A 12308-nucleotide genomic window follows, 5' to 3' on the forward strand; every position below is an offset into this window, starting at 1 on the left:
CCATTGTCATGGGTTTGGATTCCAGGGTTCTGTTTGGCCTTCAGCCTGAGCTTCCTTGCTGGGCCATGGACAGGGGCAGCTCCAGGCACCAGCGCAGCAAGTGCATGCCTGGGGCGGTAAGCCGTGGGGGGCAGCCTGCCGGTCACTGTGAGGGTGGCAGGCAGGTGGCTTTCGGTGGCGCAGCTGCGGGAGGTCCACCGGTCCCGCGGCTTTGGCGGCAATTCAGTGATGGGGACGCCAATGGCGCGGCACCGGCGGACCTCCTGCAGGCATGCCACCAAATCTGTGTGACCAGCGGACCGCCTGCAGGCATGCTGCCAAATCTGCGTGACCAGCGGACCACCCGCAGGCATGCTGCCAAATCTGCGTGACCAGCGGACCGCCTGCAGGCATGCTGCCAAATGTGCGTGACCAGCGGACTGCCCGCAGGCATGCTGCCAAATCTGCGTGACCAGCGGACCGCCCGCAGGCATGCTGACAAATCTGCGTGACCAGCGGACCGCCTGCAGGCATGCTGCCAAATGTGCGTGACCAGTCGACCGCCCGCAGGCATGCTGCCAAATCTGCGTGACCAGCGGACCGCCCGCAGGCGCACCGCTGAATCTGCATGATTAATGGACCGCCCGCAGGTGTGCTGCCAAAAGCCGCCTGCCTGCCATGCTTGGGACAGCAAAAAACATAGAGCCCTCCCTGGCCATGGAGCATCAAGCCAGGCGTTGAGGCCGAGGCTCAGGCTCCTGGCCCAAAATGGTTCTCAGCGACCAAGAAGTCCTCCATTACGGTGACGGCCGCACTAAGTGTTGTGGGTCAGTGCCATAGTACCCGAGCCCTCCCCTGGGGCAGGAGGACGTGAACAAACTGCTCTAGGGTGATCTGCTCAGCAGTCTTGCCCGCTGATCATTGCTCAGGGTGCAGCCATCACCAGCAGAGGTCTTTTATATGCCCCCGGCGTGTAGGTGTTAGTCCAGTATCGCTGGCAGAAGGTCTCCAGCATGATGTCCAAGGCATCTAAAATGGCCAACTTCCTGAATCCATAATCTTGTGCCTCATTGATTGGGAGCCCCCGATAGGCGATCTGGGTTGCCCCAGTCAAGTAGGGGGCCAAGAGGGTGGCCCACTGCTCTGGGGGCACCGGGCAACCAATGTGACCTGCTCAAACATCACAAGAAAAGCTTTGGGGTCATCTTAGAAAGCCATATGGGCAACGGGAAAGCGGGGGATTCATTGTGCTCCTGGGAGGTTGCCCGCTAGGTCCAGGCAGCAGGGTCACAAGCTATTGGAGACACTGTTGCTGCTCCTCATGGTGTTGGGCCCCCAAATGCCAGAACAGTTACTGTTGTTTGGCCCCCAGCACCTGTACCAGTTGTTGTTGTTGCTGGAGTTATGACACCTGCAGCTGCTGTTGGCTCTTGGCCAGATACTTAATGAACTTCTCAAGCTCCATCTCTCCCATTAGGAATATCTAAGGCATGGCATATGCAGGACCTGTTACTGCAGGGGTCAGGTCCCTCCCCCTCTGGGTCAATGGGAGGCTACTGTGCCTCACTACATAGACATGTTACTTTGCAGATGGCTCATTGCCCTTACTTTCAATATTTGGACTGAAAAATGGAATTCCTTCATTAGCTACTGCTCCCATGCAATGATGGGCATTGCTACTTTTGGCTCATTCCTATACTATTCAGTTCCATAAAGGGACTCAGCATGGCAGTGTTGATAGGCCATCACACAAGCCATACTCCCTCTCATTTACCCAAAGAAACTTCGGATGAAATGTTCTGTCTCACTTATTACTAGCACAGGAATCAACAAAGAAACTGCCGAGGATAATGTGCTTTCTCTTGTGAAGGGAATGGTACTACAAGATACAGGGTTGGATTATAAGAATCCCCAGTTTACACAATTCATGTCATGTCAATGTGAATTATCTGTGAATTATGGTTGCATCTTGTGGGAAATGTGAAAGATCATTCCAAAATCAGTTCAGTCTCAGGTTTGGCAGCTCTTCACAAAGCTCATCTTGGAATCGTACAGATGAAGTTCATAGCCTGGAGACATGTCAGTTGGCCGGGATTAACAAAGGTACTGGAAGAAGATGAAGTGCTATACTATTCAACATGATCCTGGCTAGGTTATTCGAACACCTTGGTTGTGGACTCAGATGCACTGGACACTTAATCACGTGGACTTTGCGAGATTTTTAGGTTACGTGTTTTTGGTCATAGTCAATGCCATTTGAAATGACCAGTAGTTTTCAGCATGACGTCTACTACCACTGCTAAGATCATTGGACATCTTTGCACCTTGTTCAGATAATTTGGTTTACTGTTACAGTTAGTGAGTGATAATGGACCTAAGTTCTGTTCTGCAGAATTTCAGAGGTTCCTGGCTTCAAATGGAATTCAGCACATATGCTCTGCTCCATATTATCTGTCTTCAAACTTACTAGCAGAACTCTTTGTACAGAAACTTAATCAACACTTAAGAGCTAACAAGTCTATTTTCAGTCAGAGACTGGAAAATTCCTTGCTCATCTACAGGCACACACCACATGCTACTACCCAGGAGTCAACTGAAATGCTTTTTGTGAAACAATCTTTGTGTACCTTTTGGGACCTGCTACATCCTGATATTGCTGCACTTGTAGCCAAATCCCAATCTGTGCAAAGTGATTGATTATGTGAGACTCATCATTGTTCTTTTCAAGTTCGAGACTTAATGTGGACTCACAAGTACAGTTGTGGAGAGAAATGGATGCCTGGAGAATTTGTAAAATGCACAGGACTTGTATTGTTTTTGGTAAAGCTAGCCAATGGTATTTTATGGAGATCACATATGGACCAGTTGCAGCCTCGATAATAGGACTTTCTGTTCCTCGATTGAATCTCCTTCCATTACAACTCCTAGTTTTAACAACTTGTTAAGAAAAACTTTGGTACGAGATCCAGGTGATTGCATACCAGATCCAGTTGATTCCTTGCCACTGACTGTTCCTGTAGTTCAGGACATTGCCACACCACCATCACAGGAGAATACAATAACGAGCTGTGCACCTGAACTTATAAATTGTTTAGTTAGAGTACTGAGTATAGAGAATGATCCCTTGCCATTTAAAAGTACACAGTAGTCCACCTGCAATTATTACTTACGTTATACAGTGTTTCATGTTAGCCATGTAATTGATAATGTATATGTGTTTGGAATGTTTTTTTAAAGCAGGGTAGATGAATGTGATCTACTGATCCTTTAAATATTTGAGCACTCCACCCTTTCCAGTGCAAAGCCTCGCTTTCATGTTAGTTTCAATTGCGCAGCTGAACAATAAAGCCACCACAGCAGAAGCTGTCTATCTGTCTATTGCCTTCTCTGCTAGTCCAAACATAACATTTCTCTATGTCCCTTTTCCCATTATAGAATAATAGAATATTAGGGTTGGAAGAGACCTCAGGAGATCATCTAGTCCAGTCCCCTGCTCAAAGCAGGACCAACACCAACTAAATCATCCCAGTCAGGGCTTTGTCAAGCCAGGTCTTAAAAACCTCTAAGGATGGAGATTCCACCACCTCCCTAGATGCTTCACTTTCCAGTGCTTCACCACCCTCCTAGTGAAATAGTATTTCCTAATATCCAACCTAGACCTCCCCCACTGCAACTTGAGACCATTGTTTCTTGTTCTATCATCTGTCACCACTGAGAACAGCCTGGCTCCATCCTCTTTGGAACTCCCATTCAGACAGTTGAAGGCTGCTATCAAATCCCCCCTCACTCTTGTCTTCTGCAGACTAAATAACCCCAGTTCCCTCAGCCTCTCCTCATAATTCATGTGCTCCAGCCCCCTAATCATTTTCGTTGCTCTCTGCTGGACTCTCTCCAATTTGTCCACATCCCTTCTGTAGTGGGGGGACCAAAACTGGACACAGTACTCCAGGTGTGGCCTCACCAGTGCCAAATAGAGGGGAATAATCACTTTCCTCAATCTGCTGGCAATGCTCCTAGTAATACAGCCCAATATGCCGTTGGCCTTCTTGGCAACAAGGGCACACTGCTGACTCATATCCAGCTTCTTGTCCACTGTAATCCCTAGGTTCTTTTCTGAAGAACTGCTGCTTAGCCAGTTGGTCCCCAACCTGTAACAGTGCATTGCCTCAGCTCTCAGGTGATCCTTGTTTGGGGGAAGTCACTCATTTCAGGGCCAAAGCTACCTGTTTCCCACACTGACTGGATCCCCCTCCTTTGCCTGCTCCCCACAGGCTCCACTTCCCCTCCATTTGGCCGCTCTTCAAACAACTTCATGGATCTCCACACGCCACACACACATCCTGCCTAGGCTGGGGAAAGCTGCACTGAGACATGCCTGAGCCTCCTGGGAGACATCCATGTAATGCAGAATCCATGGTGCCACCTTCCTGATGTTGCAAAGGTGCCAACAAGCCCAAAATCCAATGTCTGAGCCAACCCCTTGGGCCTCACCCACACACTGAAGAGGAAAAGGCACAAGCCCTGGTTTCCTCCACTCAGGTTCCCTAAGGTGGCTGTGGTCACCTGGCACTGGATGCCCAGCCTGGCACAGAGATAGACATGGTTGGCTCCACTCTTCACTACCTGTCTGGCAGAGGGTGGGGGAGGCAGCTGGACCTCTCACTGCTCAGTCTGGCAGCACCTGGAGCTACCTCTCTTAAGCCATGTGAGTTCCCACTCAGCCCCCAGCAGCTGGCTCTGGGGAGAAACACAACGGGGCCTTTAAGGGGTTCCTTAAAGTGTGTGATTCTCACCTTGTAATCCTGGGCAGCCTCCTCTATGGGGACCACAGCATGAGTGCGGTGAGCCCGGGACTCCCTGCAAATCACACAGATGGCTTCTCTGTCCTCCTCACAGAAGAGTTGGAGCTTCTCCTCATGTATCTGACAAAGATTCTCCTTCTGCGCATTCCCTGGCTTTAACCCCCATTTTTTTATGTTCTCTACAATATCAGCAAGCTGCTTGTTGAGGCGGAGTTTTCCTTTCTGGAAGGGAGCTCGGCACTGGGGACAGGGGATCACTGTGCCTGATTCAGGCTCCCTGTAATCACTGTACTGGGTGATGCAGGCTCGGCAGAAGTTGTGCCCACAGTCTATGGTCACCGGCTCTGTCAGATACTCCAGGCAGATGGAACAAGTGGCTGCTTCTAACACTTCCTCTGTGGGAGCTGCTGAGGCCATGGCTGTCTGTGTCTTGTTGATGGCCGGTCCCCTTGCTGCTTGGATCAGCTCTTCACATGCACAGAATGAGGTGAGGGAATGGGGGTGGGGGTGGGAATGGGGGGAGTGTGTCAGAGTAGATGGGAAAGTGAAATGGGGTGAGATGGAGAGAACAGATGAGAAAAGTTTATTGACCTTCTGTAGGTTATTAGAGCTCATATGTGTGTGTGTGTGTGTGTGTATATATACACACACACAGTATATACACACACATATGAGGCTCTAATAAAATCATATTGGTAGATCCAATGGATTTAGAGCACTTTGTGACAATCAGCTCTTTATTGCTGAGGGAGAGCGATATCTGAGCAATGCCTTCACCAAATGACCACAACTTGCATCACTAACTCTATCCCTGCCCCTAATATGACACAGCAATATTTAAAGGATACACATGGGGTTTTAGAGAACTTTGAAATATCGACTGTTAAAGAAAAAGCTCTGCCCTTCAGACAAAGTTTCCAACAGAAGCCCATTTCCTGAGGCAGACGGGGTAATAGTGCACAGCAGACAGTCTCTAGGTAATTGCTCTTCTCTGATCCCTGCAGCATGTTGCCTTGAGCTACCCAGTGACTAACATCGGCTATGCTTCTATACACTCTCCTGTGACAGAGCAGCAGCCCTGCTACACGTGTCTCTGCAGCACCAACACCCAGGCTTGAGACAGTTACTAGCTGGAGCTAACTTTAACAATTATTAACTTTTACAGTATTGCTGCCCCAAAGGGGCACCAGGTGCCAGGCATTAGCTGAGATCAATCCTCAGCAGCTGGTATCAATTTGGGTAGAATCAGAGCAATAGGCTGAGCCCCAAGTTTGTGCAAAAATATTATAACCAGAAAATAGAACAAGGAGTACCTGTGGCACCTTAGAGACTAAGAAATTTATTTGGACGTAAGCTTTCATGGGCTAAAACCCACTTCATCAGATGCATGCACTGGAAAATACAGTAGGAAGATATATATACACAGAGAACATGAAAAAATGGGAGTTGCCATACCAACTCTAACAAGACTAATCAATTAAGGTGGGCTGTTATCAGCAGGAGAAAAAAAATTTTTGTAGTGAGAATCAGGATGGCCCATTTCAAACAGTTGACAAGAAGGTGTAAGTAACAGTATGGGAAAAAATAGCATGGGGAAATAGTTTTTACTTTGTGTAATGACCCATCCACTCCCGGTCTTTATTCAAGCCTAATTTAATGATGTCCACAGCATCAGAGGCTCGTTCTCCTGCACATCTACCAATGTGATATATGCCATCATGTGCCAGCAATGCCCCTCTGCCATGTACATTAGCCAAACCGGACAGTCTCTACACAAAAGAATAAATGGACACAAATCAGATATCAAGAATTATAATATTAAAAAACCAGTTGGAGAACACCTCAGCCTCCCCGGACACTCAATTGTAGACCTAAAAGTCGCAATTCTTCAACAAAAAAACTTCAAAAACAGACTCCAACAAGAAACTGCAGAACTGGAATTAATTTGCAAACTGGACACCATTAAATTAGGCTTGAATAAAGAATTTCCCCATGCCAATTTTCCCCCTACTGTTATTCACACCTTCTTGTCAACTGTTTGAAATGGGCCATCTTGATTTTCACTACAAAAGCTTTTTTTCCTCCTGCTAATAATAGCCCACCTTAATTGATTAGCCTCATTAGAGTTGGTATGTTCTCTGTGTGTATATATATATATATATCTGCCCGCTGTATTTTCCAGGGCATGTATCTGATGAAGTGGGTTTTAGCCCACAAAAGCTTATGTCCAAATAAATTTGTTAGTCTCTAAGGTGCCACAAGTACTCCTTGTTCTTTTTGCTGACACAGACTAACATGGCTACCACTCTGAAACCTATAACAAGAAAATGTTACTGTCACTTTTTTGAGGAGGTGGGGCCCTGCCCCCTGGGAAGCCCTTACTCGGATAACTTTTTACATTTGAACCATAAACACTAGCCCAGACCTGCAGAAGGCACAGTAGTTTTCAAGACAATCCACAGCAGCATTTAGATTATATAGCATTTAAAAGACCAGGTGTTAAACATAAGCTTGCTTCAACCTTATCTGTAGGGTGCTGTCACCCAGTGGAGGAAACCAGAAACAGAAGAGCAGATACTGGGTGGAGTCAGCAAGATTGTCAGCACCAAGGGAGGAATTCTTAAACTGAAGCCACACCACTGAATCAGTCCCTGCCCTCCTCTGAGAGACACTGGCAGCCTCCTTCCATACTGGATTTCACTGGCCATGGATCCACAGATTTTGGAGCAGAGGCCCCCAGCACCTCCTAACAGGGATGGTTCATTGCATGATTTTGGGAAGAAGCTCAGACAGGGGTGCTGGACAGGGGGGAGAGGGTGGAGGGGAGCAAGCAGGGGGCAGGATCTTAGGGGAAGAAGCAGCGTGGTGGCAGGGCCTCAGAAGAGGCGTGCAAGTGGCCTTGTGGGGAGTGGACAGCATGAGGGTGGGGGCTCATGGAGAAGAGATGATGCAGGGGCAGGGCCTTGGGGGGAATGGGCAGTGAAGGGCAGAACCACATTTGGGTGCTGAGGATCCCCCCACTTTTAGGGAGCTTCCATTGCCCCTGGGAACCTGCAGTTCACCTTGGTTTCCATGGGGGCTGGGGCCTCTCATCAAGTCTGAGGTGCTGGGACAGAAAATGGAGGTTGTGAACTGAAGACTCAGACTGGTCACTCTGAATCCACTCAGCTTTACTCACAATGGGCCAGTCCCAGGAAAACCAACTTCCACAAAAATTCATAACTTTTCTGAGTATCACTTATCCCTAGCCTGACCCCTAATAGGGTTCTGCTGAACCCAGTGCCACTTGAGAGCATCTGCCTCTCCTTGAGCTGGCACTAACCCCGGCCCCACTCTTAAAGTGCCTGGGGCTGCATCCCCCATCACGGGCTCCTGGGAAGGAGGGAGAGAATCCTGGACTGCCGCCTCTGCAATCTGGGGAATCAGCCCCAGTGACTCCAGTGGGTAACTCCTGATTTACACAAGTCCTGTGTGTTTTCCTGTCCCTGCCCTGTGACGTGTCTGGGTACGTCTACACTACGGGACTATTCCGAATTTGCATAAACCGGTTTTGTAAAACAGATTTTATAAAATCGAGTGCGCGCGGCCACACTAAACACATTAAATCGGTGGTGTGCGTCCATGGTCCGAGGCTAGCGTCGATTTCTGGAGCGTTGCACTGTGGGTAGCTATCCCGTAGCTATCCCATAGTTCCCGCAGCCTCCCCCGCCCCTTGGCATTTCCGGGTTGAGATCCCAGTGCCTGATGCGGCAAAAATCATTGTCGCGGGTGGTTCTGGGTAAATGTCGTCAGTCACTCCTTCCGCTGGGAAAGCAATGGCAGACAAGCATTTCATGCCTTTTTTTCCCTGGATTGCCCTGGAAGATGCCATAGCATGGCAATCATGGAGCCTGTTTCGCCTTTTGTGACTGTCACCGTATGTGTACTAGATGCCGCTCACAGAGGCGATTCAGCAGTGCTACACAGCTGCATGCTTTTGCTTTTGCATGATAGCAGAGATGGTTATCAGCCATATTGTACCATCTACCATACCATAAATTGGTAATAAGATGGGCATGGCTACCAGTCCTTTTGCACTGTTCCATTTGCTGCTGTCATAAGTGCCCCTGGCTGCTCTTAGCCAGGGGCACAAAAGCCAAAATTGGGAATGACTCCCTGAGTCAATCCCTCCTTTTTGGTATCTAAAAATAGAATCAGTCCTGCCTAGAATATGGGCAAGTGTACTAGAGAACCACTGTATCAGAGAACCAGAGAGCACAGCTGCTCTGTGTCAGATCCTGCATAGATTATGAGCTGTATGCTATTCACAGGGGGTGCTCCTGCAACAACCCCACCTGTTCATTCCATTCTTCCCCAGCCTTCCTGGGCTACCATAGCATTGTCCCCCCCACTTGTGTGATGAAGTAATAAAGAATGCAGGAATACTTGTTAGTGAGAAATGAGTGGAAGGCAGCCTCCAGTTGCTATGATAGTCCACATAGGACATTAAGGAGTGTGGAGGAGAGGAGCCCAGCATCCTGCTGCTAGTCCAGGGGCAATTGAATCTTTTCTTTACACATGAAGGGTGGGGGCTGATGAAGCTCAGCCCCCTGTTGCTACGATGATGATGGTTATCAGCCATATTGTACCATCTACCAGGAAAAGTTAGGGCCAGGCGCCCTCGATCGACCTGACCGATGTTAGTACGCATGGTTACCAGGCCTTTTGCACTGCCCCATGTGCCAATAGGCTGATGATGACGATGGGTATCAGTCATATTGCACCATCAGCCACCCATGGCGGGGGGGGAGCAAGAATGTTGGTGTTGAGTGCTGCACCATCCCATCTATCTGCAGCATTCAGTAAAGATAGGGTGACATGTAAAAGAGTCAAGACAGGATTGTTTTCCCTTTCACTTCTGGGGGTGGGTGGGGGGGTGCGTAAATTGCCTAGCTATGCCCTGACCCACCGTGGACACTGTTTTTGACCCTAGAAGCATTTGGAGCTCAGCCAAGAATGCAAATGCTTTTCAGAGACTGCAGGAACTGTGGGATAGCTTGAGTCCTCCAGTCCATGAGCGTCCATTTGATTCTTTGGCTTTCCGTTACGCTTGCCACGCAGCAGTGCGCTGAGTCCCTGCTATGGCATCTGTCTGGAGATATTTAAAAAATGATTTTGGCTGATAGAACAGATTTGCCTGCCCTTACAGCGATCACGTCCGCATCGTCCATGCTGGAGCTCTTTCTTTATTTTGATTTTTAACTGCATCACCACCCATGCTGATCGGAGCTCCACGCTGGGCAAACAGGAAATATTCAAAAGTTCGCGGGGCTTTTCCTGTCTACCTGGCCACTGCATCCGAGTTCAGACTGCTGTCCAGAGCGGTCAGTGGTGCACTGTGGGATACCGCCCGGAGGCCAATACCGTCGATCTGCGGCCACACTAACCCCAATCCGATATGTTAATACCGATATTAGCCCTACTCCTCTCGTTAGGGAGGAGTACAGAAACCGGTTTAAAGAGCCCTTTATACCAATATAAAGGGCCTCTTAGTGTGGACGGTTGTGGCGTTAAATCGGTTTTAGGCTCCTAAAACCGGTTTAAACGCGTAGTGTAGACCAGGCTTCTGTCACTCTCCATTTGCCATGTGTGGTCTAGGCTTTGCTGTTCCTGCTCCAGGTGTTTCAGGCACAGGCAGATCCCTGGATCCCTGCATGACCGTCCTGAGCCGGAGCCCCCAGGAAAGTGACTCTGCACAAATGGCCCCTCTTCACCCCACCTCTGCTCCCAGGGGTCTATGAGTCCCAGAGCTGCTGCCCTCCCTGACCCCCCAGCCCAGGCTCTGCTCTCGAGTATCTGCAGGAGCCGAGCCAGCTCCGGGAGAGCGAACACCCTGGGCCAGGCCAGGGGCGGAGTCTGCCAGCCCGAGGGGAGGGGAGAGGGGGAAGGAGGGAGAAGGCGAGATGGAGACTTAAAAGGGCAGCAGGGGAATGAAGTGGGGAGGGAGGTTCCCAGCTCCCAGCTCTGCCTGGCTCCACGGGCGATGTGATGGGGAATGGCAGAGGAGGTCTCCAGTCCCTCTGTGCAGATGCCCCAGGGCACGAATGAAGAGATGGTGGGGGTGGGGCCAGTCAGTCCTTACCGGCTGTCTCCGGACTCAATGTCTCCCCAGCTCTGTCTGTCCCTGGGAGCTGCCAGGCCCCCTGTGCTTCCCTCAAGCTCGGGGCCGCTCTGGAGTGAGCAGCTCTGTGTCCTCTCCACCCACAGGCACCACCTACCACTGGGCCTGGGGAGAGAACCGCCCTCCACCACAACAGCCTGGCCCCGTCAGGGTGTGTCCTCCCCACACCCCCGCTCTGCATGGAGCAGCTGCTGTGCAGACTTATCAGATCACACAGGCCAGTTGGCAGCTTCCTCACGTTCGCTTGGCCTGATTCTCCTGCTTGCCCCCGTGTGAACCAGGAATGACAGGTTTAATTTCACTTCCTTGTTCCCATAAAGGTGCTGCCCTAACAGCAACCGGGCATTTCCCTTCTGCCAACTGCCTCCTGCTGCGGGTGAGTTGGGAATAATCATTGTGACAAGGAGCCATGGCCATCCTCATGTCAGCTCGTTCCTGCAGCTTGGCCTCTCCTCAGCTCCAGCCAGTCGCTCCAGCTGCTCTCGGCAAGGACGCTATACAGGGAACAATTGTGCATGTGAGCATCACATCTCTCATGCGTCTGGCTATCCCTGCACACACCACCTGTGTCTGTTACAGAACCCAATGTCCATCACCACAGTATCTTGACTGACGTTATAAAGCAATCGCTCAGTCTGAGGATCAGGATTGTCCCCTTGTCTCATCACTTGCTGAGACATGTAAGCACTAATCTCCCCCTCCCTCTGCGTCTCCTCCATTATTACTGTATTACAGTAGCACCCACAGGCCCCAGCTCAGACCAGCGCCCCACTGTGCTAGGTGCTGTAGCCCCGATTATCCAAGTCACAGCACCCGTCAGAGCCAGGGCTGGGAATAGAGCCCAGGACACCTATTGTCAGTTCTGTGTCCTATCCACTAGTGCACACGGCCTGCCCTTTCCCTCAGGGGTCGCTGTGGGGAGCTGCTGTGCAGAGCTGGGCCAGGCAGTTTGCTCTGACAGTGGTTAGGTCCGTGCACATTCTCCAAGGCCATTGTGTGGGGTGGGGGAGGAAGGAGGTTCCAGAGCTGGGCACCTGTCATTGAGCAGGCCCTATCCCCAATTCAGTGGTCCCAGCTGCTGCAGCAGATTGGGTGCATGGGGAGAGAAGGGGGTTCTGAGAATTGGGGCCCAGTTCGTTTGTGGATCCGGCCCCTGCAGTAAGGCTCAGTGGGAGTTGGGCAGGGTGTGGGAATGGCAGGATGGTGACTGCAGTAAGGCTCAGTGGGAGTTGGGCAGGGTGTGGGAATGGCAGGATGATGGGGTCACATCCCCAGTGTTAGGTAGAAGATGGGCTACCACATGCTGCATCATCTGAAGTTTTCTCATGGTATTTACTGGTTAGATCCACCAGAATCGGGGCCTCCTT

The 12308-nt window shown here is 50.3% G+C and overlaps 2 protein-coding genes across 2 annotated transcripts in view; one reads left to right on the plus strand and one right to left on the minus strand.

Annotated features, from left to right (window-relative positions):
• LOC120383262 (E3 ubiquitin-protein ligase TRIM58-like) overlaps nucleotides 1-10977 on the minus strand; it is a 33700-nt gene extending 22723 nt beyond the window's left edge. The window contains exons 1-2 of the mRNA XM_039501161.1: nucleotides 10903-10977; nucleotides 4773-5248 (exon numbers count right to left, since the gene is read on the minus strand). Of these exons, the coding sequence (XP_039357095.1) occupies nucleotides 4773-5198 (426 nt within the window). The 5' untranslated portion in view covers nucleotides 5199-5248; nucleotides 10903-10977. The remainder of the gene's footprint in view (nucleotides 1-4772; nucleotides 5249-10902) is intronic.
• The window catches only part of DHRS7C (dehydrogenase/reductase 7C), a 445910-nt gene that overhangs the window by 348156 nt on the left and 85446 nt on the right, over nucleotides 1-12308 (plus strand). The window lies entirely within an intron of this gene.

The sequence above is a fragment of the Mauremys reevesii genome, linkage group 15, assembly GCF_016161935.1.
Source record: "Mauremys reevesii isolate NIE-2019 linkage group 15, ASM1616193v1, whole genome shotgun sequence".
In the NCBI taxonomy this organism is placed as follows: Eukaryota; Metazoa; Chordata; order Testudines; family Geoemydidae; genus Mauremys; species Mauremys reevesii.